General features: G+C 50.5%; 5 protein-coding genes across 5 annotated transcripts in view; 3 read left to right on the top strand and 2 right to left on the bottom strand.

Moving 5' to 3' along the window:
- LOC128268149 (phosphomevalonate kinase) overlaps positions 1-622 on the top strand; it is a 1,111-nt gene extending 489 nt beyond the window's left edge. The window contains exon 2 of the mRNA XM_053005176.1: positions 8-622. Within this exon, the coding sequence (XP_052861136.1) occupies positions 8-485 (478 nt within the window). The 3' untranslated portion in view covers positions 486-622. The remainder of the gene's footprint in view (positions 1-7) is intronic.
- An 889-nt stretch (positions 623-1,511) lies between these two features.
- LOC128269728 (thioredoxin domain-containing protein 5 homolog) lies at positions 1,512-3,464 on the top strand. Its single transcript, XM_053007164.1, has 2 exons — positions 1,512-2,050; positions 2,269-3,464. Exons 1-2 carry the CDS (start codon positions 1,902-1,904, stop codon positions 3,392-3,394), a joined length of 1,275 nt encoding a protein of 424 aa, XP_052863124.1. The 5' UTR covers positions 1,512-1,901; the 3' UTR covers positions 3,395-3,464.
- Positions 3,465-3,537: 73 nt separating this feature from the next.
- LOC128269408 (non-homologous end-joining factor 1-like) lies at positions 3,538-4,824 on the bottom strand. Its single transcript, XM_053006868.1, has 4 exons — positions 4,531-4,824; positions 4,111-4,444; positions 3,753-4,041; positions 3,538-3,674 (listed from the first exon to the last, which is right to left on the bottom strand). The coding sequence occupies exons 1-4, from the start codon at positions 4,675-4,677 to the stop codon at positions 3,614-3,616; spliced, it is 831 nt and encodes a 276-aa protein (XP_052862828.1). The 5' UTR covers positions 4,678-4,824; the 3' UTR covers positions 3,538-3,613.
- Positions 4,825-10,465: 5,641 nt separating this feature from the next.
- On the bottom strand, positions 10,466-14,389 carry LOC128277611 (irregular chiasm C-roughest protein-like). The gene is made up of 9 exons (XM_053016095.1): positions 14,207-14,389; positions 13,951-14,116; positions 13,332-13,861; positions 12,585-13,254; positions 12,015-12,154; positions 11,570-11,799; positions 11,176-11,504; positions 10,622-11,034; positions 10,466-10,534 (listed from the first exon to the last, which is right to left on the bottom strand). Exons 1-9 carry the CDS (start codon positions 14,387-14,389, stop codon positions 10,466-10,468), a joined length of 2,730 nt encoding a protein of 909 aa, XP_052872055.1.
- Positions 14,390-15,179: 790 nt separating this feature from the next.
- The window catches only part of LOC128277600 (irregular chiasm C-roughest protein-like), a 136,723-nt gene continuing 125,816 nt past the window's right edge, over positions 15,180-26,086 (top strand). Inside the window, exon 1 of the mRNA XM_053016084.1 lies at positions 15,180-15,205. Coding sequence (XP_052872044.1) covers positions 15,180-15,205 — 26 coding nt within the window. The remainder of the gene's footprint in view (positions 15,206-26,086) is intronic.

Genomic DNA, 26,086 nt, shown 5'->3' with positions numbered 1-26,086 from the left:
TCTTCAGCATAGGTACAGAGCGGGCTCAAATTGTGAGGATTTCGGAGCCCATTAAACGACACTGGGCCAACACAATGAAGCTCGATCTAGGCGAGCTTCTCGGGGATAGTGCATACAAAGAGCGCTATCGACAACAAATGATCGAGTGGAGCGAAGAGCAGCGTCGCCGGGATTACGGTATATTTTGCCGTGAAGCATGCCGCACCATCCTGCGGGAAGTGTGCATCGTCAGCGATGTGCGCCGTCGGACGGATATGCGTTATTTTTTTGACACGTACGGCAAAGCACGAATTCGAACGGTTCGCATCGAAGCGAACGACGAGGCGCGCGCTGTTCGCGGATGGCACTTTCAACCCGGCGTTGATGATGTGCCGTCGGAGTGTGATTTAGATGACTACAACGAGTGGGACCTGCGCATCGCGAACGATCGTTCGTCGAATGTGGAAGACCTACTGGGGCAGTTAGTAAAGCTGCTTGACAGCTAACCGAATAAGGAAACTCGATATTACATGAGTAACGTAGAAATCGTCCGCGGAAGCTTATGGTTTGGGGATATTAGGATTTGTAGGAGGAAACCATTGACTATGTTATTCTATCTATGCATTTCAGGTTTAAAGTTAATTTCGGGTACGGGTATCTTAAGAGTTTGTATTATAAATTAAACACAATAGTATTCGAACATTAATTTGCTGTTTTGTTAGCTTTTCAAGTATCCCGAAACCTACAAATGTAATTTACTTTTCAAGAAATCTTGTTTCAAAACACCCCTTTTTTCGCTGAGATTAAGTTGAGGTTACGTTGTCCAAACTTTTTTTTTAACGAGGCTGGAGTTCATTGATAATTTCACTGTTTTCATTCCGTCGCTGTAGCCGTAGCGTAACTCTTATGAATTAGAACAATAACCGTACCGTTTAGTACAACTTGTTGGTTCCAGTTTAACATGTGCGATAAACTAAAGCATTTCCATTACAATTGTCTGTCATTATATCATTATCATAACATCATAACTCTACAAACACCGAGATTTAAAAGATGCGAATAATATATGTATCTACATACGAATCTCACGGGCGTAAGCTTTTAGCCTGAAGCGATAAGACCAGATGGATATTACCTACAAAGTATAATAGGTATAGGTATAAGTATAGGTAAGTAATATAGCAGGAACATCGAAAAGTACTAATCGAAAACATCGAAAAACACTAATGATGTTCAGTTTACCGTTTGATCATATTTATTTTGTAAAATTCAATTTGAATCAAATATTTGTGTACTTTTTTAGCCGAGTAGTAGTTTTATGGCTTTCGGAAAGAATTCTTCCGGCAGTTGCCTTTTGTATTTTTTTTTTCAATTATAAAGCTATTAAGATATTTTGCACCCCGTAATAGCTGCTGCGTGTTACGGGTTGCTTGCTCTCGCGTGCGTGCCGTCGGAGGCTGGCCGAACCCGTGGCCGAACTTGACAGATCATCATCGTCATCGCCGGGTACAATCCGAGCAGAGAAACAGCAAGAATAAGAGAACAAGTACAAGTCGGCGCAAGAAGTCTGCCTGGGCGTCTGAGTGTGGCAGTTGAGGGTACGATAGCCAACCGTCCGGTTCTCGTTTATCTAAGCCTAGCCCAGCCCTCCCGGACCATAACCGGTCTTGTCCCAAAAAGCACCCACTTTATTGTGGCACGGATGTGTGTGTGTGTTGTGTTGGTGGCCTGAAGAAAGGGATGTTGATGACTGCACGCTGTAGATAAGCCGATAGGAAGAGTCCAACAACCGACATAGGCTGCTGCAGTCTCTGTCGTTCGCTATCTACCGGCAATCAACTGATCCACATCAAACGTTCGGTAGAGATTCTACGGTCAGGCGAGTTAACGGGATTCCTGTCGGGTCGCGAATCGGTTCCAGCATGCGGTGCCGCATCGGGTTGTGGACTCTGTTGCTGCTGGCGGTGGCTGCCAGTGGTCACCCAGACAGCTCGAGCATCCAGTTGACGAAAGAGAACTTTCAATCGGAAGTTGATGGTGACAATGTGTTCGTCATGTTCTACGCACCATGGTAAGTCGTGACGTGTGTGAGCGTTTCGACGCATTTTTATTTTTAAACTCTCTCTCTGTCGTTTTTGCCTTTCGTTTTGGCGACCGGGGGCCGGAAAGTAGTGTCTCTTAACGTTTTGTTTTTCTTCTTGTTTTCTCTCCCCCGAATTCTATTCTATTCCACCGTCGATACTTGGCCTCTTCCGCCGGCTCCGCCACTGGTTCTACATTTCGTGGTAGGTGTGATTACTGCAAGAAGCTAGCACCGACGTGGGCTCAGCTGGCGGAGACGCGCCACGGTGAGTCGTTCGGTGCGGTAAAGATTGGCCGCGTGGACTGCACCACGGACGGCGAGCTGTGCACACAGCAGGAGGTTTCCGGTTATCCGACGCTGAAGCTCTTCAAGAAAGGGAGTTTTGTGAGCGATGGTGCCCTTGTGGGCATTAAGTACCGTGGAGCCCGCGACCTGGAACAATTCAATGCGTTCCTGAACGAACAGCTTGGTAGTGGCAGCAACGGGTTGCTGACCGACGCCGTCGTAGACGACCACGGAGACGGCGGTGTTGGCGGCAGCGAAGCCGAAGATGGTGAAGAGCTGCCCCCACCCCCTCCCACTCCGGACACGCCCCTGGTCGAGCTCACGGAGGACACGTTCGCGAAGCACATCTCGACCGGGAAGCACTTCGTGAAGTTCTACGCACCATGGTGCGGCCACTGTACGAAGCTGGCGCCAACCTGGGAGGAGCTGGCGAACACATTCGAGCACGAGCGCGACATCCGCGTGTCAAAGATCGACTGCACGCGTTTCCGGCCGATCTGCACTGACTTCGAGGTTAAAGGTTACCCGACGTTGCTTTGGATCGAAGACGGCAAGAAGATCGAGAAGTACACCGGTCCGCGCACCCACGACGATCTGAAGCGATACGTGACGCAGATGGCGGGCGCTGCTGGCCTGCAGGACGGTGCGGCTGATCACACTGCTGCGTCGGTGGAGGGCGCGCCGGACAAAGACAATACGTCGGTGGTGGTGCAGCTGAGCGAGCGCGACTTCGCCAATGCCATCGCCAAAGGTGTCACCGCCGTGAAGTTCTACGCGCCGTGGTGCGGTCACTGCATGCGGCTCGCTCCGACGTGGGAGCAGTTGGCGGAGAAGTTCGCGGCCCGCGACGGAGTCCGGATCGCGAAGGTCGACTGCACGGTCGACGGCAACAAGGAACTGTGCGGTGAGCAGGAAGTCAACGGCTACCCGACCGTGTTCCTGTACCGCGACGGCGAGAAGATCACCGAGTACTACGGCCACCGATCGCTGGAGGACTTGCACGCTTTCGTCGTCCAGCATCTGACCGGTCAGCACGACGAGTTGTGAACTGGCGGGGCGCCATATAATTTTCTTACTTTTCGTTTCTGTCGCCCGCTAGTGAGGGCCAATAAAAAAGGCTGCGGCACTCAGCGAGTCCGGTTTCAGTAAACGAACGTCTCTTTGCCGTTTTATTGTAAAACAACGTTTGTTTGTTTTGCGAGGTTAGCTTTATCACCGTTGGCCGCAAGTGGTCCGCCCGACCGTTGTCTGGGTCCCGCGCCATCTTTAGTCACCGTCCTCCGGCCACCAGAACGAAGGGTTTGGAGTGCTCGGCAGCGACCGATTCCTGTGGCAGCATAGAACGGTAAAACATATACATAGTCAGGCACGCTCCGTGTTATTTGTCTTAGCTTTGCATTGATACCTTGGCTTGGAGAATGATGGATGCCATCGCTTGTTTTTCCGTTTAATGGCGCCCGTTCGCGGCGAAATATTGTTTCCACTACTGCAGGCTACTCCAGGCTGAGCGCTGGTGGTGGTGGTCTCAGTTCCTGTGACGCTGCTTGCCGGGTCGACGAAGCTAACCGCCCGCATCAGGTCGGTTCGTTGGCGTTGGTCTCGGGCAAGCAGCCCCATAATTTTTCCCGCTCCGCCTTGGTCGACGAACTGCTTCTCAAATAGCTCCTCATTGAAGACGGGTGTCTGCAGGGTGGCTACAACGGAAACGGAGAAAGAGAATGAAGTTCGATCCCGCAGAGATCGCGCTGCACCCGTAATGTTACTTCGCTTGAGAATTGCGCCCTCTATGCGATACTGCTCAAGCTCAGCGTCTTTGCTCGCTAGCATCTGCTTCAGACTATGATTTTGAGCCTCGAGCAACAGCACCGCGCGCCAGAGTGGTATCGTCACGTGCTCCGACAGCTGGTGGGGGGTGCCGAACCGCAGCTCAAACCCAAACGTAACTGGCATGCCGTCCACGTAGTACTTGGCGGCCAATTTAACCGGTCGATCGCGTTCGGCGCCATTACCCCGCTCGAGCGTGTATAGTGTGGCCGGCTTAGCGAACAGAGTGCTATCGACAATCTCCTCACTGCAACTGATGATTGGATTCCGTTTCTGGATTGATGGTGACGAAATTGGAAAAAGCTCAAGGTTTGGATGGCTTTCGGGGGATGTGCCAAGGGGTTGGCTTTCAGCTTTACATGCTCACGCTCGATCAGGGCAGTAATAGGCATTTGCTCGACCCAGATCGAATTCATGTCGAACAGGATACAACGGATAGAGGTGTCGTCCGGACGGGAAAAGTCCACCCCGAAGAAGCTATCGTTGAGGCAGACAAAGTCGAGCATTCTTAACGAACAATGGGAGAACTGATTTTTCACGACATTAGGAGTTTGCTGCGCACTGTAAAAATGAACCGAACAGGTGTCCTATCTGTTTTCGTCTAATTCGAAGCGAAAAGCTAAAATAGAAACAGACCGAGGCCTTAGTGTGCGTATAAGTTGATTACAATGAAGCCGGCAAACTAATATTTACTTTTTCAGCCTAACAACCTTCTAGGGGCCTAACTAAATTACAAACGGACCACCAGTATCGGTGTGTGTGTGTCATTTGACAGCCCGGTATAGTGAGGCGCCAATGGCTGCTTCGATGTTTTGTTTGTTGGTTTCAACCTTTGTTCATCAGCCTATGTATTTTCGAATAAACCTATCGTCGTCAGCAACCGCTTCTGGCAATTGAGGCTGTACACTTGGCTGGCTGCAATGGTGAACTTGTGATTTTCGTAAAAAAGGTTGATGTGACTTCCATCATCGAAGGCGGCCGTTGCATGATGTGGCCTTTCATGATTAGGAGAAGCTATGGCGGAACTAGCGCCGTACGGCAAATGCTAGTAGTTTTGACCTGAGCATCGCGATGTTCTAGCAGAATTTATCGAATGGCGGCGTAAACCAGCAGCAAGTGAGGGCCTGATACTAGGAATTCCTTAACCTTCCGTCAACTAATGCCTTTTCAGCCGTTCAGACACACTGCTGTTGGGTGTGCCTATAAGAACCTATCACGCCAGTGGTACACAATGGTGCTGGCGCTTGCACAACGAATCAAGAGCCCGTCACACAGGAGTGCTCTCAGAGCTGAGAAGTGGGCTCCCCATTAGTGGGCTTATTCTTTGGCGTTAGAATAAGTGAAAAAGAACAAAAAAAAACCAACAGCAATGGAAAACGAACAATGTCAAACACCAGCCTGCTTTCAAAAGTGCCTCAACAACAATCGTTTCATTTTGCTTCTGTTCCCTTTTCTCATATCGTCCGGTCTTCAAGAGTTATTGATAACTCAAGATGTTGCACAAAAGCAACGCGACGCCCCTGTATCACACTCGCCTGTGTGTTTGTGGGAGGATCTCCAGAATCTTTCCGAGTTGAACCATGTTGCACAGCACTGCACTAGTTTCCGTTTTCTTGGCAGGGCCGAGAGCCACCCGCGGTTTCTGGCTGAGAGGCTGACGAGAAAAAAAAAACCAACGAGCAGCAGCAATGAGTTGGCGTTCGAGTTGGGCCAGTTGGCAGTTAGAATAAGCTGAATGCCGCGCTAGCGGAAGATGAAACAACAAAGGTGCTAGGACCCTATTGCGGAGTACTCTGGTGCCGGGCGCGACATCAGTAGCGCACCGTGGAATGGTAAATCGAGTCCTCGGGGGGAGTGTCCGACAGTTGACACCAATCTAGCAATTGAAGGAATCCTTCAAGATCGTACGTACAGGAGCGCAGAACTGAGGGGCCGAGCGACCACCAATAATACCACAACAATTACCAGGGGCCGAAAATTTTGGTCACTGGTGCATCTGGAGCTCCGACTTGCGTGAGACTATGGGGACGGAGTCTTAATAATCGTTCATCATGTGCATGGAGTGCCCGTGCCCGTGTATCCCTTTTCCTAGAATTCTCCTCTCGAACACGGCTGAGAGGGTTTCGCCGTCGCCGACATTGTTGGGCAATTTGTCTGGGAGTTATATCTGCCCCTCTGTGTTGGCATAAATTAACTTGACGAGAAGACACTTACACCCCACTACCCCGGTCGAGAAACCGGCGGTTGACCCCACGATTGAGAAAGATGAGACTTCCATTCCACGTCCAAGTGAAACGTGTCAAAGAGTAGACTCCCGCTGAAGTGATCTCGCACGTGTCTGAGCATTAGACAGGACAGGTCGACACAGGCTTCACATGGCCGGGTGCTCCCCGGTTCGGAGTCCAAGTCACACCCAAGCACGTCTGAGTACCGTACCGTGCTCTAGAAGAAGCACTTCCTCTACAGCGTGGTGAACCGCCTCATCGAAAGAACGCGAAGCCATATTTTACAATAAGTTTACCACCACGTGAATTTACTAGCCACCTTGAGTGCAGCGTGCAATCATCGAATGGCAATAAGCCTTTATACATTTTTTGTTGCCTACAAGTGAACTGCCAAAATAGGAGCCTGTGGCAGACGACAGGTAATTAAGCATTTTTTGTTTGTTTAGCTATGGAACAAAGTACAATACCCCATTGACACGGTTCGGGAATAAATTTTAATGAATTATTGTGAAGTTTTCATCAAAACCCCGTTACTTCAATCACCATTGAAGCCCGAAATCTACTAAAATCCCAATAAAAGGACCAATTACTTACCGTTGGCGCAGATACATTTTTCCTCCCTTTCTTTCAGTGTGCTGTATGTTGCATCCATGCATTCACGTATTTGCTTTTGTTTTGTTAAAAAAATTTCCCATTGTTTGCTGTATCATATTTGCGAATTAGACAAAATAAAAACAATTCACCATGTTCGAGTTAATTTTCTTCTGTTTTGTTTAGCTTCCGTACATTGCTTCGTCTGTTCGTCTGTGTGTCTGAAGCCTGCGATAAACGCATAAAAACTGACCTTTGCCCCTTCGTTTCGCTTGCTTGCTCGCTCGTATCTTTTGGTTTATGTTTAAAATTGAAAAAATTCTTCTCTATCTAGATGTATCACTACCGGTAGTTAGTTTTATATTTTCGTTTGCCTGAAAAGTTTGCTTGCTTGTTTGTTTGTTTGTTTTACTTTGTGTGTTTTGGTTGCTTCTGGTTTTAGCAAATTTGTTCGATATAAGCAAGCTTATATAATTTCTTCATTACCTAAAGATTCGCTTAAAGGTAAATTTATATTCCTTTGTTTTAGTGCTACTTGCAGACAGTTTTGTTTCGTTTCTTTTCTGCTTCATTTTCTTCCTTGTGTGTGTGTTTTTTTTTTTCATTTTTCGTCGTTTTTATTATTCATTTCCGATTTTAGAAGCGATGGCGCGGCACGATTACAGCACATCGCGTGGGGCAGAGCAATAAAATAATCGGTTTCTGTTTGCCTGTTGCGATTTTGCTAGGGTTTTTGCATGAAACAGTTGTGTGTGATGTGGTGGCAGATTGGCTCACACGCGCGGCAGATTTATACTACGGAATTCCATTAACTTTGTGCGTATGAATGCGTTTTTACATGTTCTGTTTCTATCTTTTTATTTATTTTAATTCCTGATGCAACCATTTTACGGATACGAAAAAAAACAAACTACTCCCTCGAAGCACTGGAGGTTCGGATGATGGTTCTGATGATGGAAAATGGAAAAGAAACTGTTGGGCTGTGTACGGACCCTTTATACCGGTCTGTGGGATAAATATGGGGTGGCTGTTTGGTTATTTTTAGTTTGCGTTCTAGGAATGGGTGGAAAATTAGGTGTCGGTTTTCATATATTTCGGTTGTACTTTGGTTTCATCTATATGTGTTATCGATACCTCTTGTGGTCTGTATACTTTGGTAGGCTTTCGGGAAGGGGTTTCTCGGAGTATGATCCTAGTATGACTCTATTCAGGTCGTGATTCGCTTTTACTTTATTCGCTGTTTGCTTATCAGCTAAAAGCCCAGCGCAGCCTAGCGGCGATATGTACGTACGTTAATATTCAGGAATGTTGGAAATTTTCTTCTTTTTTCTATTTTTTTGGCTAGCTGCGTTGAAAATCCTCTTCCATTTTAAGCGTCTTGCAATGTCGTTTTTTCGTACTTATTCCTGTTTACTTAATATTCTAATCTTTGCATGGAGGGACTAAGCGAGGCATACGATAGCCGATAAGGGTTGCAAAAAAGGAACAAATTAAATAGAAAAAATCTAGCCGACTGGATGTTGGGGTGTTGGGGAAGGGAGAGGGGAGGGGGTAGTGTATGTTGTAGAATGGCGATCGCTGCGGAATCTTGGGTCCGTCATGACGTTGCAACAGATGTTGTACCAATGTGAACGCTGCTATGGGAAATTGTTTTTGAAATTCGGGTACATACCGTAATTGAAGGTGCACATCCTAACATTAGCCCACCATTCTTGTCGGAGCTTGTGTGTTAGGTCGGTCAATAAGTGGTTGGATTGAGTTTGTACAACTATCTAGGGTGACAAGCTACGCAAGGATTCGCTGAATGTATTCAGTTGAAGAAAAAAAAGGATTCCCCGATCTGGGTCAATCAGGGCGTGATTTAGGCGTAGTCACTCCAGATCCTTCGGCTTGATATGCTTTCATCATAGGCAGCACAGATACCTTTGGCTACCCGTTGCTGCGTTTCGTATTTATAATTTGAGCACGAAAGTTCCACGATGATGCGACTAAAATCGAGTTTGAGTACGCCAATCAAGTAGTCCGGTCGACCCAGTCCCCAATATGTACGAAAAAAAAAATTAACGAAATGACAAGTAGAGGTGCTCTAGCTAATCTTAACCACTTATTGACCGACGTTCGTTTGGGCGAAACGCCTCTTTATGGATAAAAAGAGATGGTTCTAGTATTATCCTCGTATCTTGTGCTGTGCACTGCAATTTGGCGGTGCGGGCTGCGTCAAACGGGGAAAAAACAACGCAAAAAAAAAAACAAATGTTATAAATAACAACATGCGACGTCGCGCACAGGGTATTGAACGGGAGTTCGACCGGAAAGCCCTGGGCAAGCAGGCGTACGGATATGATGTGAAATAGTTTTTGAAATTTTTGTCCTTCCTTTTCTTCTTATTCTTATTTAAATACTGCAGTTTTACGTTTCGCGTCCTGATGGCTCCTGGCCATGGCAAAAGCTCGACGTAACCTGTTAAAGCCAGCTATAAACTTTTCTTTATGGCAAACGCGCCAATAATTTGACCGAGAACGGGACAACAATAAAATTTCATACATGGTTAAAGCCATCACGAATGCTCTGAGGGGTTCTGCGACGATGCGACAACTGTAAATCATAAAAGCATAACATGCGGACGTAAACAGATGGCCTTACCTCTAGCTAGAGCGGGGCCAACAGCGATAACGATGAAGATCGATCGTAACATGCTTTCGTCTCTCTCTCTCTCTGTCTCTCTTTCATAAAATACGCTTTAGAATAATTTTCTATTCGATAAGGTTATCATTATGTTAGATATGTGTAGTTAAGAGTGTTAGTCTCTTACGAAGAGTTGATGACGAGGAATGGGGCAGAAGAGCGGGTGATGGGGAGTTAGGGGTAGGGCGGAGAGCGAAGGGTTGTTAAGAGTGGGTTGGTGGGAATGGTGAAGGACATCGGGAAACGCAGGAAACAGCACATCAGGCCGACGATCCGACGAACGAAGAAAACCCGGCTCGGGAAGCATACCGAGGTGCCGGACGCTGAACGTGGTACAGCATCGTCTGTTTTCCCGTTTTCGCGAGCGCACGTGCAGGTTTCCAAGGAGCCACGTCGTCGGCCGGGACCGCACCCGGGGAGCCCGCGGGAACACCTTCGGTCACGCCGAAGCGTTGCGTTTCTTGATCGCGTTCCACGGTGACAGTATACCACGCGCCTTCATCACGCAGAACATTGAACGGGGCAGAACGGGGGTTGTGAAAGTTTCCTCGTTGAGGTGTCGTTGATGTAAGTAAAGCTCAATTCTTATATGTGTGTTGTTGTTTTGTTAATGGCTACATACTGCGCTATCCTACTTGTGGTTGACGATGTCGTTAACCGTCGAATTGACAAACTTCTTTCTCTCGTTTCCTCGCGATCTCGCGATCTCCCGATCTCTCTCTCGCTATGCCGCTCTCCCGGAATGTGCCTTTCCAGAAGTCTTGAGCCTGCTGGCCGTCACCCGGGCCGTCATTTACACGTGCGTCGCCAGTACGCCGTGCTTTACGGCGCTACCACTCGAGGGCAGTATGAACTGGCCCGACTGTGTACCGGGGGCGCCGGCGGCGGCGGCGGTAGTCGTCGCCGGTGCCGGTGGGGATTGTACCGCACCCTGACCTCCGGCTCCAACTCCTGACACCGCCGCTGGCGCTGGCTGGGAGGCCTGTGAACTGGCCAACGACACCGATCCGGACTGGGTCGAACCGGGACTGCTAGAGCTGGTGGTGGTTGTGTTGGCAGCGGCGGTGGTGGTGTTCGTTAGTAGGACCGCCTGGGAGTTGGTGGTGGTGGTGGTCCCGGTGTTGCTGCCTGGTCCCCGGATCCCCGGTTCCCGACCGGCACAGCCAACCGGCAATCCCTGAAGGCCCAGCAAGCAACTCTGCTGGCGGATGGCGCTGTACGGTGGTGGGGCCGGAGTGGCGGCCGGGTTGGCTGTGGCGGGTGGTGGCAGTATTATGCCGCTCGTACCGCCCCGCTCGTGCGGACTGAAATCGCTGAGAAACCGTGTGTCCAATCCGATGTGGCAGCCGGCGATCGGGTTGTCTGTTGTGCGACGAGAAACGTACACCAAACGTTTAGTATTTTAGCACACACTTAGTACAGGCGTCGTTTGGTACATTGGGGTTCTGTTAGGGGCATATACTAGGTTGTTTGGCTGGCTGGCTGGTTAACAATGACACTCACTCATTAGTGCGTTCGGAAGAGACGCCATACTGCTCTGGATGTTCGGCAGGGTCGCCACGTCCAGCCGGGCGTCGGTGTTGGTGATTCGCTTGCGCTGCAGTGTTGCCATCATGTTGGCGGGACCAAGCTGACCGTTCGCCTTGCCGCTGGCCGCGGGCCCACTGCCCGCTGCCTTCAGGTGCTGCAGCAGATGCGAGGCCGGCGGGCTATAGTCGTGCGAGTAGTTCACGTACGGCACGTACCCGTTGCTGTTGTTGTCCTGCTGGCCGCCCTTCTTGCACTGCAGGATGCTGAGCGAGTCCGAGTAGTCGCCGGAGTACCTGCTGCAACTGCGAGAGCGGCACTGCGTGAGCTCGCTGATGGCCGGGGGCCGCGTGGCAATTCCGCTACGTACCTGTACTCGGCGGCGGCGGCGGCTGAGGTACTGTCCCCGCAGTGGGCCTTGAGCGTCGTCAGTGACGAACTGAGGGCTGCCGTGGCCGAGCCCGTATCCGGTGACCGGATGTTCAGCGTCAGGCTGGTGCCGATGATCGGCACCTCCCGTTGCACCTCCGGCAACTCACCCCTGATGGTCGTATCCGTCACGCTGCAGTGCTCGCTGCCGTCCTTGCCCTGCACGTCGTGCTGCCGGAAACGGAAAACGGGCATACGATCATTGTCACGCACGGCATGGCAGTAAAAAAAAAATATATCTTGGCCTGCAGATGACGGAAAGCCCCACGGCTCAAGTCACTCTCATCCTGGCCATGTGACGCTTTCCGACAACCGCGCGCCCGTGTCGCTGACAGCTAGAAGGATGGCGGGCTATAGAGACAGAACGGGAGGGTGGTGATACGAACCTTCGGTATGACGTCGGCGGGTGGAAGGTGCTTCTTTTTGATTCGGCGACTACATAAGCATATGCCAATTGCAATGACCAGGATTAGAAAGGTGATCACGCCAAGCAAGACCAGCGCGATAACCGGTAAGAGATTTTTGTCTGCGTTTTGGTTTGGCAAATCGATGAAAAAAAGAGGAAAGGAACAAACAAGAAGATGGCGTCAATTAGTGCGATGGCGTTCAGTCAGTTCAGGGGTTACGACGACCGGCTTCGGTTCGGTCGGTCTAAGCGGACTAAGCGGCAGGCTCTGTGTGTGGACCCCACTGACCACTCTCAACACAAAACACACATACATTCAGGGGGCCCTTGCCCTAGCGCTAGCGGAAGACGTCCCAGTAGTGCTAAGTGGCCCCACTATTGAGCGGCTTCCTCTCTACGGGCGATGGATCCGCCTAGTTGATGACTATAGGGGCCGGACGCTCTAAGTGATTCCCATTCCCGTGACATCATCTAATATTGACTTTCGACCACACACGCACACACGCACACACACACACATGTGAAGGCACGCAGGTTGCGTAGAACGTACCCTTGGAGAGGAAGTCGATTTCGGCGATGTCGATGCCGTAATCGTTGACGATGGTGCAGTTGTAGGTACCGAAGTGCTCCCGGCGGCACCGGCCGATGCTGAGCACCGAGCGGACCCCGTCGGCCAGCGGGTGCTCCACCACGGCGTAGTCTTCCGGTGGCTCGTCGGTTCCGGTGATGCCGCCACTGATCTCGTGCCCATTGAACGACCACAGGACGTGCCGCGGCGGTGGGATGGCGAACGCGGTGCACACGAGCTGCGCCCGCTCCCCGACGGTGCAGTGCTGCTGGCGGGGTGAGCTGATGAGGGGCGGGCCGCGCAGGAAGACGGTAGCCTCGGCCTCGACCACCGCGAAGCCCGGGACGCTCGCCTTGCAGAGGTAGCGCCCGGACGTGGCGGACGTCACCGCCAGGGTCACGTTGGGCCAGCTGGCCACGATCTGCTCGGTCGGCTCGTGCACCCACACCACGTCCGGCGCCGGGTTGCCATCGACGTCACACTGGAGCGTCACGGGCGTGTCCAGGTCCGCTTCGACCGACCGGGGCAGCTCGCGGAACCGCGGCCCGTAGCTGATGTCGAGCGTCGAGCTTTCCTCGCTCTTACCGACGGCGTTGCGCACCTCACACCGCACGACCGTCCCGTGGTACCGCCGTGACACGTTGGCAATGATCTGTGAAAGGGCGGGGGACGACAGAGAGAGACAGAGGTAGAGTCGGGGTTTCGGGGCCCCTGGGGCTCGGCGCTTACCAGGTCGGACGCGTTGCCGCTTTCCGCCAGCTCGTCGTCGACGAACCAGCGGAAGCTGAGGTCGGGCGGATTGGCATCCGCTTGGCACGAGAGGCGCACCTCGGTACCCTCGGTGAGCCGGCCGCCGTTCAGGGCACCGCCGATCACGGCGATGCGCACCTTCGGTGCGTACTTCACCTCGAGCTGGAGCCGCACCGAGCGGTACGTCCGGTCGGCCGTGTTCTGCGCCTGGCAGGTGAACGTCGTGTTGTGGTGCTCCTTCTTCGGCGTCAGCTTCAGGATCGACTTGGCGGTGAAGCGGCGCGCATCACGCAGCGGCTCCCGAACGTACTCGATCCCGCCCACCAGCACGTTGCCGTGCCCGTCGATCCAGGTAATCTCGGCAGCTGGTTTTCCACCCGCCGACACGCACTCCAGCTCGATCTCCCGACCCTCGGTCGTCATCAGGAAGCCGCCCTGCACTATCTTCGGCGCCTCCGGCGGCACCAGCACCGACAGTTTGGCAAATCTCGACCGAATCCCCGGAGTACCTGTGGTGGGGGCCGCAAAAACCCAAGGAACACACATGTACACGCGTCACCGTCACTGACCGCGCAGTGAACCCTACGCCTCTACTTACCACCTTTGCCGGGCCCTACTTGACACTGGTATTTGGCATCGTCGTCGAGCATGACGGGCGAGATTTCGAGCGAGAAATCGCCCTCTTCGTCGCTCCCGACCATCGTGTACCGTTCGAAGCCACTGAGGTTACGCTGGGTGCCGAGCCCGAAGTCGTCCTTCGTCCACTAACGGTGGGGGACCGACGGAGAGAGAGGGACAGAGAGGCGGCTCGGATTTCAGTGGGTTGGATAAAGTCCCTTACGCCCGCCCCTTACCTGCAGCTGGCCGGACTTGTTGACCACTCGGCAGGGCAGCGTCACCCGGGAGCCGACTATGGCCGTCTGGTCCTGCGGCTCCATCGCAAACCGTTGCTCGGCGTTCGCTGTCAATTTGGCCGCGGCACCGGCACCGGCCCGGAGCAGTAGAAACAGGTAGAATAGTAGCACAGGATGTGTCATGGCCGGCGTCGGCGTGATGGGATGGCGGAGCCGGGACCCGCCGATGGGGCCTACCGCGTGCGTTCTTACAAACGCCCCTCGCGCAGGAAACTCTTCCCGGCCATCCGGGGGCACATGTCGGCGAGACTCGGGCTCGGGCTAATTCATACGGACACGCGTGATGGACGCGCGCGAAACCACACGGTTGACCACCGGTTTCGGTTGCTGCGGCAAACCCACGACGCGACCCACGACGAAGCGAATGTCGCGCTGAGAGTTCTCGGGTATTCTCGGGGAGCAGGCGGGTGATCTGAAAGTACACGAAAAGGTCTCTTTAGAACGGGTAGAGGCCTATAAGCGGCTGAGCCGGACCAATCCGGGCCTATCGGAACGTTTTAAAACCCCTGTAGTCGGGTAAAAAACGGTACATTCCGAGGCTCTCCCGGCTTGGTGACAGAAACGATCTTCAACACGTAGCGTAGCGTCGCCACCGGCAGCTCTGTCCGGCTGGCGGCGTGTGTTTTACCTAGTGCAAATGAAATTGAACAAATATCAGCTCAAGCGTTCCCTGACACCCACACCGATGCCGTGCCGTATGGAGCGGAATGTAAGCAAAAATATATCTTTCGTTCAGGTCATCTCACTTACACGCTTCTACTAAATTCCGACTCCGTCCGAGTCCACCGAGTTTTTGCGGTGCTCGAAATGTATCTGACATCTGTACCGAGCGCTCCGTCACCGGTGCCGGGCCCTTTGTTTTCGTTTAGAAAACAACCTTTTTTGTGTGAAACGGAATTGGTGACGAAATACGATGCAGCACGCCTACGTACAGTCAAGGTAAGTGCGCCGCTTGTTTGATATCGCCGGACCGACATCGGGCTGATGGTGCGTACGTGCGGATCCAGGAACCGGCGGACTCAAGGGTTCTGAATATTCCATAAGGTGTCGCTGCACTATATACAACCCGCTTAACTTGTCACTTTCCCCGGGCGCAGCGGGCGTGACGTCTTCGGACCGTGTGGCGGTGACACGGTGAGATGAGACGCAGGCTCATCTCGCTCGTGTGCGCCACGAGGCCCCAGCAGTCGATTGCCGGCATCTCGGGTGGCACGAGTGGCACGAGTCGTAGTTTCGTGCCAAACGTGCGCAAACAACAAGAAGAAGGTAAAAAAACGAAGCACATATTTAAATATCACACGGTATAATGTGCCGTAAACGTGTATTTTCGTACTCATAAATAAGACCTAACGAGCCCCACGGGAGTCGTCAAGAGACTGCCTCCCGGATGGTGGCAGTATTTTTTCAGCTTCTCCGGAGCGTACTGCTCGAAGTCGTTACCAACAGCCCACGGTACGTGACACAACCGAGCATATAGTTCGACGATGACGACGACGACGGCAACGACGAGATGAGTGATCCAAACATCGTTTACTTGCAATGATAATATTCGAGGCCGGCCACAAAGCTATCGATGAGCCCGAGGCTGGCCTCCATCCGGCAGTCGTCGAAGAGGAAGTTTAATTACAATAGTTGCTGTTTGAGGCGCGTGACGTCGCCTGTCAATTGCACCGGACTGCCGACGGGTCCCTTTTTTAGGTGGACAATTTCAACCGGACCTACATCCTTAGCACCTTATACGCACATCACGGCACATATCTCCCTGGGTATGTATGTGGCCGAAAAATGTCTTAAATGATGCAGATGATGGTGGTCTAATGATGTTTTATGTCAACGGTGCACTCGGGCGGGCTGAAAGTTATAAGTCTTCGGGCGCGCCCCCGCCCTGGGCATGGAATAGTTGCCGGCACATTTAAGCTTTTCGGGGGAGGCCGAAACTCCCGAAAAGACTCGGGCCGGACCAAGAACTGGACCGCTCTAATGCGCTGGCAGCTCTAGGAAGAAAAACGCAAAAACGCCCCACACAGAGACAGAGGACAGTCGCCGGCAGGCCCTAAACGTATCAATCCGGCAATGGGCGGAATGATAACACCTTTTATGATGCTACTGCTATTTCCATTAATACTCGGCCGGTGGCGCATTCGAACGAACGCCTTTCAGGCACGTCGAACCCTCGGGCGTTTAATGGTTATAGGCAAAGCGGATTTTCGCCGAAAAAGCTTACCGTCAGGGGGCGCCCGGTCGCTACGCCCACGGCCCTACGGAGAGCTGGTAGAACTACAGCGCGTATACATGATACTACCAACACTACTCTCTTATACAACGCGTATATATAGTATATTTGTACAATTCTCCTGCCGCCAGTGTAGCTGGAAGACCCTCGAGAATGCTAGTTGAATCCGTCGGGAAATGAAGCCCGAGGAGGCTGTGACTCGTTTACTACGAAGGTAGCATAATACATCGCATCGTAGGAAGCGGTTAAAATAGGCTTTCCGGCTCGGCAGTCTGAATGCCCTAAGTTCGTACCGACTTCCAAGATGTTTTCCGGATTCAGCTTACAGCCGCCAGCCGCCAGCCGCCAGTCTTTGATGAAAACATCATTACCTAAAACAATGCTCCGATAAATGGTTTGAAATCAGGCATCAGTGTAGGCTGGAGCGTTTGAAGTTGAAAGATCGTGCGGCCTAAGCTTCTTACAGCGCAACAGTTCCATCGCTCGCTTCTATAATCGCTCACAAAACTGGGAAAGAAAATATTTTCACCCTCGACAGGCCGACGACAGTCATTCGGGCGCAAAACCGATAAAGATGTTGTGGTACTCTCCTGAAAGCCCACCCCACCACCCCAGGGGCAGGAGCTTTCCCAGCCCGGCGCCGGCGTAAGTCTTCTCGGTCGCTTGGCGGCGATTCCAATTTTCGCAGAGATTACATTTCTCTCGCTCGCCTTCGCAATCGCAAGTCGGGCTGACATTTGTGGACGACGGATTTCTTCGTTTGATGCTCGGCGTTTGCGAGCAGCGAATTCCAGGTTTGGTGTGTCTTCGCGTTACGTTGAGTATATTACAAAAGCTGCACATTGCTAGCGGCGGGAATGGTTTGTCGATGGACGTCGATTTTTTAAAACAAGCTGCCACTTAAGAGACTTTGCTGATAGGTGGAGAGACCTGATCCCCATCGCATACTGTAGATTTTCGGCAGTAGTACTAGTATGTTCAATGCGTTCGTATGGTCGGTAACAAAGGGGGTTGCTACGAGCCTAATTTTATTTTGTTATATTGGCACACTCTTCATATAAACGAATGTGAAGTTTCATTTAAATCGGTCACTTAATGGTTTTTTGCAAGCCATTAGTATCGACGTGTCACAGTATTTTTTACAATGGGAAAAATCAAGTATCGTGGAGTAATTGAATTTTTATTTTTGAAAGGTTTAAAAGCAAAGGGAAATTTTGAACGAATGTTGAACGTATATAACGACTCTTCGTCTTCAATTAGGGGGTTGACAGGAGTGTTTCTGAGTTTAAACGCGGTCGTACTAGCCTTCAAGACGATTCATGCCAAAAACGTCAAAAACAGACACAACACCTGAAATCGAAGGAAAAAAACAGGATACCGTATTGGAACATCGTCGAATCACTGAAAAAGATTTAGTATAAGGTCTAGCCATCTCATTGAGCAGTATGACAAATATTTTGCCTGAAGTATTGGGTTTCAGAAAGCTCTTTGCAAAATGGGTACCTCATTCGCTAAAAATGGAATAAAAATGCATTCGAATGCAAGTTCCTCGGCAACATTTAGAGCGTTTTCGATAGGATAAAGTGGATTTTGTGCATCGAATCATCACTATGGATGAGATTTGGGTCTATCACTATTGTTTATTGTTTAATGGATAGCTCTTATGCACTATGCACTATGATCCTGAATCACAACAAGATGCTAAAGAGTGGTTTGCACCTGGTTCTTCGTCTCCGAAACGAGTTCGGTCCAGAAATCGCCCAAAAAGGTCTTAGCATCATTTTTCATTAGCATCGTTGGATCAAGTGCATTGATGTTCAAGGAGGCTATACTGAATAATAAAGTGTATTTCAAACCATAAAAAGGTGTCCTTCTTATCGAACGAACTACGAACTTATTGAACAGCCTAGTATTTAAGGTTGTTTTCTACCGAACGAATAAAGCAGATCTGGTTACAGTTCAAGTAGGCACACCAGGCCAGTCACCGTTGCTGTTCAGCACGAGTCCAACGATACCTGAAGGAGAAGGATTGAACGAGAAGGAGAAACAGAAACAGAGGAGCGGGATATTCAGAGAGCGAGAGAGAGAAAGAGGGAGAGAAGGATGATAAACTGTCGAGCTTCATGGCACATCCGAAGACCTCGAGGAGCCAGGACTCCAGGAGGGCGAAACTCGAAACTGTTCGGGATTTCACGCTAACCAGGTCGCGGCGTACATACGTCAAGTGTTGCCGCTACCCGCTTCCTCGCTTCCTGGTGCGTTCCCCGTTCTGCCGTATGATTTGCATGAAAATATCGCCCCACCAATATCCTTATCCTCGTAGCGCCCCCGTAGTGTTTCGCATTCGTTCCGTTCTTTCGACACAGCACACACGCCCTAAGAAAACCCCGCGTGCGTTTCCCGCGTGCATTGGTTTGACGATGGTAAGTCTGTCAGTTATTATTTCCTATTACTCCCGTTATTACGCATAAAATAAGCTTTATGCTTTCAATATCGACAACCAGGTACTCGGGAGGTACTCGGGAGGTTCTGAGCGGCGGCCCCGAATCGCGGCCCGCGGGCGGCGTTGCGGGCGTGTGTGTCACTCACGTGCCACACACCCTGCCTGCCGACACTTTATTAGACCCTGACCCGCCCGCCCCCGTTGTGGTGCGTTTGTTTTGCGCTAAAAGCCGCAGTAAAAGTAATCATGTACTAAATTTCAATGCTCGAGTGGGGTTCGAGTTCTTCCACGCGAGACACACAGGACCGTGGACCACGCATTCCGGCGACAAATCCGACACATCCGCCGCAGAGGGGAAGGCTGGGGTAGACGGCTCCGTGAAAGTGGCCGGACCTCATGCCCATGCTTCGTGACGCGAAAGTGTGGAGCGATGAAATTGTGCCATTCGGAAGGTGTCCTTTGGGGTGATCATGCCCTGGCTGGCTGGATGGGAAGCAAACTGACAGCCATAGCCACAGCAAAGCCCATAACCGGTCGCCCTAATGCACGGTCCGCTGACCATTTGCCCGGCGGCCGCCCGGGCTCGCTCCGGTTGACGCAGCCATCGGCTACGGTGTGGTACGTGTGGAAAAGTGCATTGATAGCTGTATCACAAAGCTTACGCACACACACACACACACACACACACACAGGCCGGTGGCAGGCCAGGCACAACCCTTATAAATTGGAGTGCCCCGATGACAACGACTACGAGGACTACGAGGACGACGGCAACGAAAAGGAGACCTTCAAATCGGCCAAAGTGCGTCACTTGTACGATTTAAGCTTCGTAAGCACGTTGTGACGTGGCGCACCCCAAGATACTAAGGAGCACGGCGAACAAATGATGTCCTCCACGCGTTCCTTCTCCCTCTCTCTCTCTCTCTATTTCCATCTCGCAATGACTTGGAACATCTACACCGGTCGGTGTCAGTCTGCCAACAGTCGGAATGATACGGCGGGATCCGATCGAGCTGTGTACAGAAACGGCTGTTTGGCTGTTTGGCTGTTTGGTTCCCCGAAACACACACTGGACTTAAGTGGTGCTGCTGCCTACGCATACCGGGCTCTCGGCTGCGGCCATTGGCAACACACGGCCGGTATATCGATACACGAACGGCTTTCGATTGTTTGTAGGCTTTGAATAACAGCGAGTGAATTTCCGAGAAACCGGGCGAGAGACAGGACAGGACAGCTGTCATCGGGCCGTCAGACTATCAGGTGTCCAACCGCGGTGCGGTGTCCACAAAAGGGCGGCATGTGGAGGCGCATTTTCCGGAAGCCTAGAAGCATTACACCGCCATCGGGAGCGGTATCCATCCAGGAAAAGCGTCGCTTTTTTACCACCAGATCGGGCCAGCGCTTATGGGTTTTGCAATCGAATCTACCATTCGACCACGGCCCAGTGACACACGTCTGACGTGTTGCGGGCTATTTTGGTTTTGGGAGAAAAAAAACCTGAACCTGAAAATATGCGTGAAGCAGCTGAAGCTCCTTGTCCAAGAGCGCACCAAAGAAAAGAAAACAAAAAACAGGAAAGGAAACTCCGTCGGGGGCTTCGCGACGTGCATAATGTAACGATTCTGGGGGTCGTGGGTAATGAAACCGGTGAGCCAACCAACATCCCCAAGCCCCCCCCTTCCCCGGCAGCCCAGGCATCGTTCGCTGGTGGAGGCCCCCGAACCTTAAAATGTTGTGCAAATTCGAGCCAGGACGGCACGCACGTTCGCACGACCATGACCACATACGCGCGTAAGTGAGCCGACCAGCCGCGGGTGGCGGCAGCATAATGTTGCGGACCTCCCGTTCCTTTTGCGAGCCGATTTTATGCTGCCGGCGGCGCTGGGGGGGGGTTGATGATAAACTTTCGTGCAATGGTCTCGTCGGACTCGTCGTCGCCGAGAGCTCATGATGACTTCTCATGACGACTATGCGGCGTTTCTCTGCGTCCCCCAACCGCTGCGCCGCCCAACCCCACCAGCAAATGACCAACGCATGCGGGGAGCATGCGCGTGGCAGCATTGTTTGACGGGGTTTTTGAAGTCAACTTCATTTATCGCTCCGGTGAGGCACAAGTGAGCTACCCTGTCGTGGCGCCTCACCTGCGTGTGTGTGTGTGTGTGTGAGTGTTCCCGTTAAATGTTCTGCATTAAAGCGCGCGCGTGTGTGAGAGTGAGAGCAGGACGAACTAAGGGCAGGGCAGACCAAATAAAACGAGCAATAAAAGGACCCCGAACACGAATAAGATAAGAGAAGCGAAGCGAAAAATAAACAAAGCGAAAGCGAGAGAGAAAGAGAGGAAAAGCGACCGTGGGGGTGGCGGGGTTGAATCGAAGTGCACCGGGTGGGGGGCAGAAAGTCGAAGTTGAGCTGAGCTTTTTGGCCGACCGGCCTGGCTGGCTGCCTTCTGCCTTCCAGGGGATTATTCTAAATCTGCTGGATTCCCCATTACCGGCTGGCTGGCTGGCTGGCCAGGTTGCGGCACCACTAATCGGAACAGTCCGTCCGTCCATCCGACCGAGTGTGGCTAAATGACGGCGGGGAAGTGAGAGCAAAATGCAAAACACAATTTTTCGCCTGATGAACGAGGGTGGGAGCAGGGGGTGTCGAGTTCGAGGTTATACCCCGGTGCTCTGTCTCCAAAATATCCAAAACATGGGTACGATAGGGGAAAAAAAAGCCCGGAACGATGTTGCGGTTCTCGCCCACAGCTCGTCCAGCAGTAACGTGCGCTATGGATGGGAAAATTTCAGCTTTATCCCGATGACGACGAGGACGACTGTGACGACGACTGCGACTGCGACGACGACGACGGTGGCGGTGGCGACGTAATGGAAGGTTATGAAAAATGGAAAATCCTGGTATGTTGCAGCATCAACCCTCTTAAGATCTCGCCTCCCTTTTTGGCTCTGTGTGTGTGTGTGTGTTCGGCCATGTGTGACAGATTTTTTTAATGCCATTAGTCTTTGTGGAGCTGTGAAGAGTTTGGTTTTTGGCTTTTCGAGTTTTCAAATTTTCGCTGCTCGAAATTGCGATTCATATTCTGTATTCGAAACGAAACAAAACAAGAAAGAGAACTTTGGAGCCCGATTTAGAACCTCGATTTGTTCCTTCGCAGGTTGTGCCCAGGATTTGCCAACTATGACTATCCAACTCACCAACTGTCACACAGTTGGCAGAGCGTCAAATAATCTCAAACACGTGTGTCTGCACTTCGTTAATTGATGGGATCGTTCCTTGCAACGCAAACAAGTTCTTGGACAAACGATTGGACTGGTTGAAGTCGATCCTGCCAAAAAACCGTGCCCAATATGGTGATTTCCGTAGCAGTAGATGGCAATGATTTTGTCCCAACAAATCTCTATAGACTGGAACTGAACTATGACTGGGAACGGTTGCTTTTTTCGCTACCTACAATAACCGGCTGCCCGGTAGTGTTCCATTTTTTCTAACTCTAGCTCGGGAGTTCCAATAGTAATATTCTAGGTCTAGAACTTAATTCTTGCCGTTTGACAATAGATGGCGTTACTCACTAAATATTACTCTTTAAATTAAATATGCGTTTGATAGCTACTTTCATTACGCATCTAACGCAGTATAGATTGTTTGATCAAAGTGTAAACAACACTTTCGTTAAGCATCTGAAAGTGTCGAGTTTTGTTCCTGATAAAGTGTTTTTGCGGGGAGTACCTATTCATGACTGCAATATGAAGAAAACGGCTACAGAAACTCGTCATATCTTAATGGATATTTATGGTGAACATGCTCTTGCTGAGAGGACATATCGGATGTGGTTTGCGCGGTTTAAAAGTGATGATTTCGGTTTGCAAGACCAAGAGCGACTTGGACAGTCAAAAAAGATTGATGATGAAGAATTGGCAGCATTGCTCGATCGGGATGCATGTCAGACGCAAACAGAGCTTACAGAAATGTTACAGGTTGGCCAGAAGACAGTTTTCAAACGCCTGAGTGCCATGGGAATGATTAGAAAAATGTATTATGTCTAAAATGCAAAAAATAGACATTGAAAGAAGGAAACTCAGTTTGTTTGCGCGGCTGAAAAGAAAGGGGTTCTTGTACCGAATCGTCACTGGTGATGAAAAGGGGAGTTATTACATGAGTCCTAAACGCAAAAAGCCCTGGATACAGACTGGCTAACCAGGTCCATCGCAACCAAAGCGAAATATTCACTTTGCAAGGGTTATGCTGTGCATATGGTGGGATATGAAAGGTGTGGTGTACTCTTAGCTTTTAAATGGGCAATCCCATCGACAACAATTGATGCATTTGAAGCAAATCTTTGGCCATGAAACGATGAGAAAGGGATAAAAGACATCATAAGCCGATGTTTCAAAATGATAGCGCTCGACCCCACATCGCAAACCCAGTCAAAACCTATCCCGAAAATGTCGGATGGGAACGGATTGAAAAATTGGTGTTTGAGTGGATCGCTGATAAAGATAAGATGTGCTTTTGACACGGAATCGAGGAACTACCTAAAAGATGAGAGAAAGTCGGACAATGCTTTCATTAAGGTAGTCATATTTTTTGTTGTAGTAGTTAGGACACAAATATCGAATAAAAACGGCAAGAATTAAGTTCTAGACTAATAAATAAAAGGTCAATTTAAATGGACTGACACCATGAGGGAAAATGTAGAAACCGTTACTACGTTTCGACAGGCTCCGATGGGCTGGTCATGGTACAAGAATGCCGGACGACGAACTGGTCCGTTCTTGCCCTTTCCAGAAGGACAGTACGGACGTGATAGTGCGACTGCATCGATAGCGATGCAAGCGACGGAGATCGGTTTAACTATGTAGTTGGCGGACGAAAGCGTCAGTGTCGCTGCGTTGCCATTACACAAAAGCAAGCCAGCGAAAGTGTCTTCCGCTGCCGTCATTCGGTGCCGTGGCCGAAGATCGTCTTATGCCGCGAAAGACATGTTTTGAATTCTTAATCGCGCGAAAAAGCCGCGCGTCCCGGTCATCATTGGCAGCGTCTCATGAAAAGTAAATGCCACGGCTTTTCTACGGTGCACTTTCGGATTCTGCAACTCGGCTCGAGTTTGGGAGCAAGAACAGTAGAAAACATATTTGTTGTGTACGAGTGGTTCAAACCTCCAAAGCCGAAGTCCACACTCAGTTAACAATTGGCGCACTCGGTCCCATCCTTTTCGGTGTCCTTTTTCCGTTCCCTTTGTCGCTGTACCGCTCCATGTCCTGTGATGTCTCAGTGCGTGAACCCGTTTTCTCGCCTTTTGCTCGGGTGTGAATCATGTGCATTCTTACACACGTCATGCCTGGTTTGAGCGTGAGGAACGGAAGACATGGACCCAAGGGCATACACATACTTTCCACGGGCCAACATTTTTCCGTCGGGGCAATTACATTTTTTTTTATCTCAGCCTTTCCGGATTGCCACCTTCTGCTTCGTTATTAGCGGTTTCGGTGTGTAATTTTTGCCGCAAAGGAAAATGGGCAAACAAATCGCAAAAACGGAAACCATCTCACAAAGCATAAAGCTTTTCCACGGGGCCGAAAGTATCCACCGGGAAAAAGCAAAAAAAAAAGAAACAAAAACTCACCCGAAGTAACAGTAAGATACACGGCCATTCGGCTTTTAATTGTCAAGCAGACGACAAACCATCAATCTTCCACCATAAATTATATCCCCTGGCCGAAGCCGCCGCGCAACTATACTTTCGGCCGGGGCCGGCGTTCCGTGATGGGCCGATAATTTATTTCAATTATCCTTCTCCCGTCGAGCTGAGTGAGCTAAATTTTCCCGTCCGTCTCTCTCTTTTTATCTATGTTTTCTTTTTTCTTTTTTCCTTTTTCCTTTTTCTTTTTTTGTTGTTGTTGTTTGTGTTGGTCGCCACTCTGTCGGACGCTCGGGAAAATCGCTACAAAGAATTGGTAGCCCCCACATATAGAACCGTAAAATTTGGCCGTTCTTGGTTGGCTTTTCCGGAACTGGCTCGGTTCTCTGTTGTCGGAATGGCGGAATGGCAAAGATTAAGGAACATCTGGAGACTTTGGGGGTTTATTATTAGGAGGACGGTCGATGGTACATCGACGGCTCGTACCGATGGAACAAGTAATTTGGTTTCGGAAAACATTAAAATGATCTCGGGCAGGTTCGCTTTGGTGCGCCAGACGCCAGGACGAAAAGTTGAAATTCGCTGCCGAAAAGCAATATGATGATGAGTTCCTGCCGTTTGCTGCGAAATGCGGTTCATTTCAATTAACAACTTAAAAAGCGTTTCTGGAGTCGGTTCCGGATTTGCTTCCAGAAACTCTGAGTCGTAGAGCACGCGACGTCATTTCCTGTAACTTTGGCACTCTCAATCGTTTACTCTTGCAGCTTGCAGGTCGGGTGGCAAAAAAGAAAATTCCATGTGTCAATTGCCCAAAAGAGTGAGAGAGAGAGAGACCAAATAAGATTTTATCACAATATTAGCCGCTTTAGTTAATGCTGCTGCTTCCGAATATTGCAAAATACGAGTGGAAAATTTGCGAAATTAGAATTAAAGGCCGTGAGACCGTTAAAGGTTGTGAGACAAGCTCCTTTACTTCGTTGCAGCTCCAGAATAAAGGCGGACAATCCTGTACAGGGACGGCACAGCTAAGTCCAGCATGATGAAATGTGCCACAGAGCGACAACAAATCCGGAAAGTGCTTCCACCAGCGATAATGCCAGATTATTTTGAAACAATGAGGAGGCAATGCAATCGCCCGAGGATGTATTTCTGCTTATTACTTCGGGGCCGATTCGTCGAGTTGTTGGTACTTTCGATCACTCTGCACGTTGCTCCTTGCTACCGAATATAGAATATTCCCACAGATCAATAAAGAAGCTCGTGGCTAGTGGCGGGACGAGTGGTTTATTTTAAGGTTCGCTTAAAAGAATAACCGTTCAGTTCCCGAACTTCTGGCCGAGCGAAGATTGCGGAGTAAACTAATATTTAATATATCATCCGATCGTGTTTTTGTACTCTGCATTGAGAAATGGTTTGATTTGATGCTTTGTCCATTGCATAAAATAAGGCGCCAAAGCGAAGCGAAGCGAAAGGATACGATCATAATACGGGAGCAATCTACCC

The sequence above is a fragment of the Anopheles cruzii genome, chromosome X, assembly GCF_943734635.1.
Source record: "Anopheles cruzii chromosome X, idAnoCruzAS_RS32_06, whole genome shotgun sequence".
Classification (NCBI taxonomy): Eukaryota; Metazoa; Arthropoda; class Insecta; order Diptera; family Culicidae; genus Anopheles; species Anopheles cruzii.
Note: the sequence above shows the minus strand (reverse complement) of the source record. Positions and strands in the feature narration are given on the sequence as shown.

What these genes read in the sequence shown, in the direction of transcription:
- LOC128269728 (XM_053007164.1), top strand. Translation starts at nt 1,902, where the DNA reads ATGCGGTGCCGCATCGGGTTGTGGACTCTGTTGCTGCTGGCGGTGGCT. An exon ending in GTCATGTTCTACGCACCATG is followed by an intron (nt 2,051 to 2,268) that starts GTAAGTCGTGAC and finishes ATTTCGTGGTAG; the next exon opens with GTGTGATTACTGCAAGAAGC.
- LOC128269408 (XM_053006868.1), bottom strand. Translation starts at nt 4,677, where the DNA reads ATGCTCGACTTTGTCTGCCTCAACGATAGCTTCTTCGGGGTGGACTTT. An exon ending in GGGCGCAATTCTCAAGCGAA is followed by an intron (nt 4,042 to 4,110) that starts GTAACATTACGG and finishes TTTCCGTTGTAG; the next exon opens with CCACCCTGCAGACACCCGTC. An exon ending in CCATCATTCTCCAAGCCAAG is followed by an intron (nt 3,675 to 3,752) that starts GTATCAATGCAA and finishes ATGCTGCCACAG; the next exon opens with GAATCGGTCGCTGCCGAGCA.
- LOC128277611 (XM_053016095.1), bottom strand. Translation starts at nt 14,389, where the DNA reads ATGACACATCCTGTGCTACTATTCTACCTGTTTCTACTGCTCCGGGCC. An exon ending in TCTTCCGAACGCACTAATGA is followed by an intron (nt 11,035 to 11,175) that starts GTGAGTGTCATT and finishes GTCGCACAACAG; the next exon opens with ACAACCCGATCGCCGGCTGC. An exon ending in CGCCAGCGGCGGTGTCAGGA is followed by an intron (nt 10,535 to 10,621) that starts GTTGGAGCCGGA and finishes CCCGGTACACAG; the next exon opens with TCGGGCCAGTTCATACTGCC.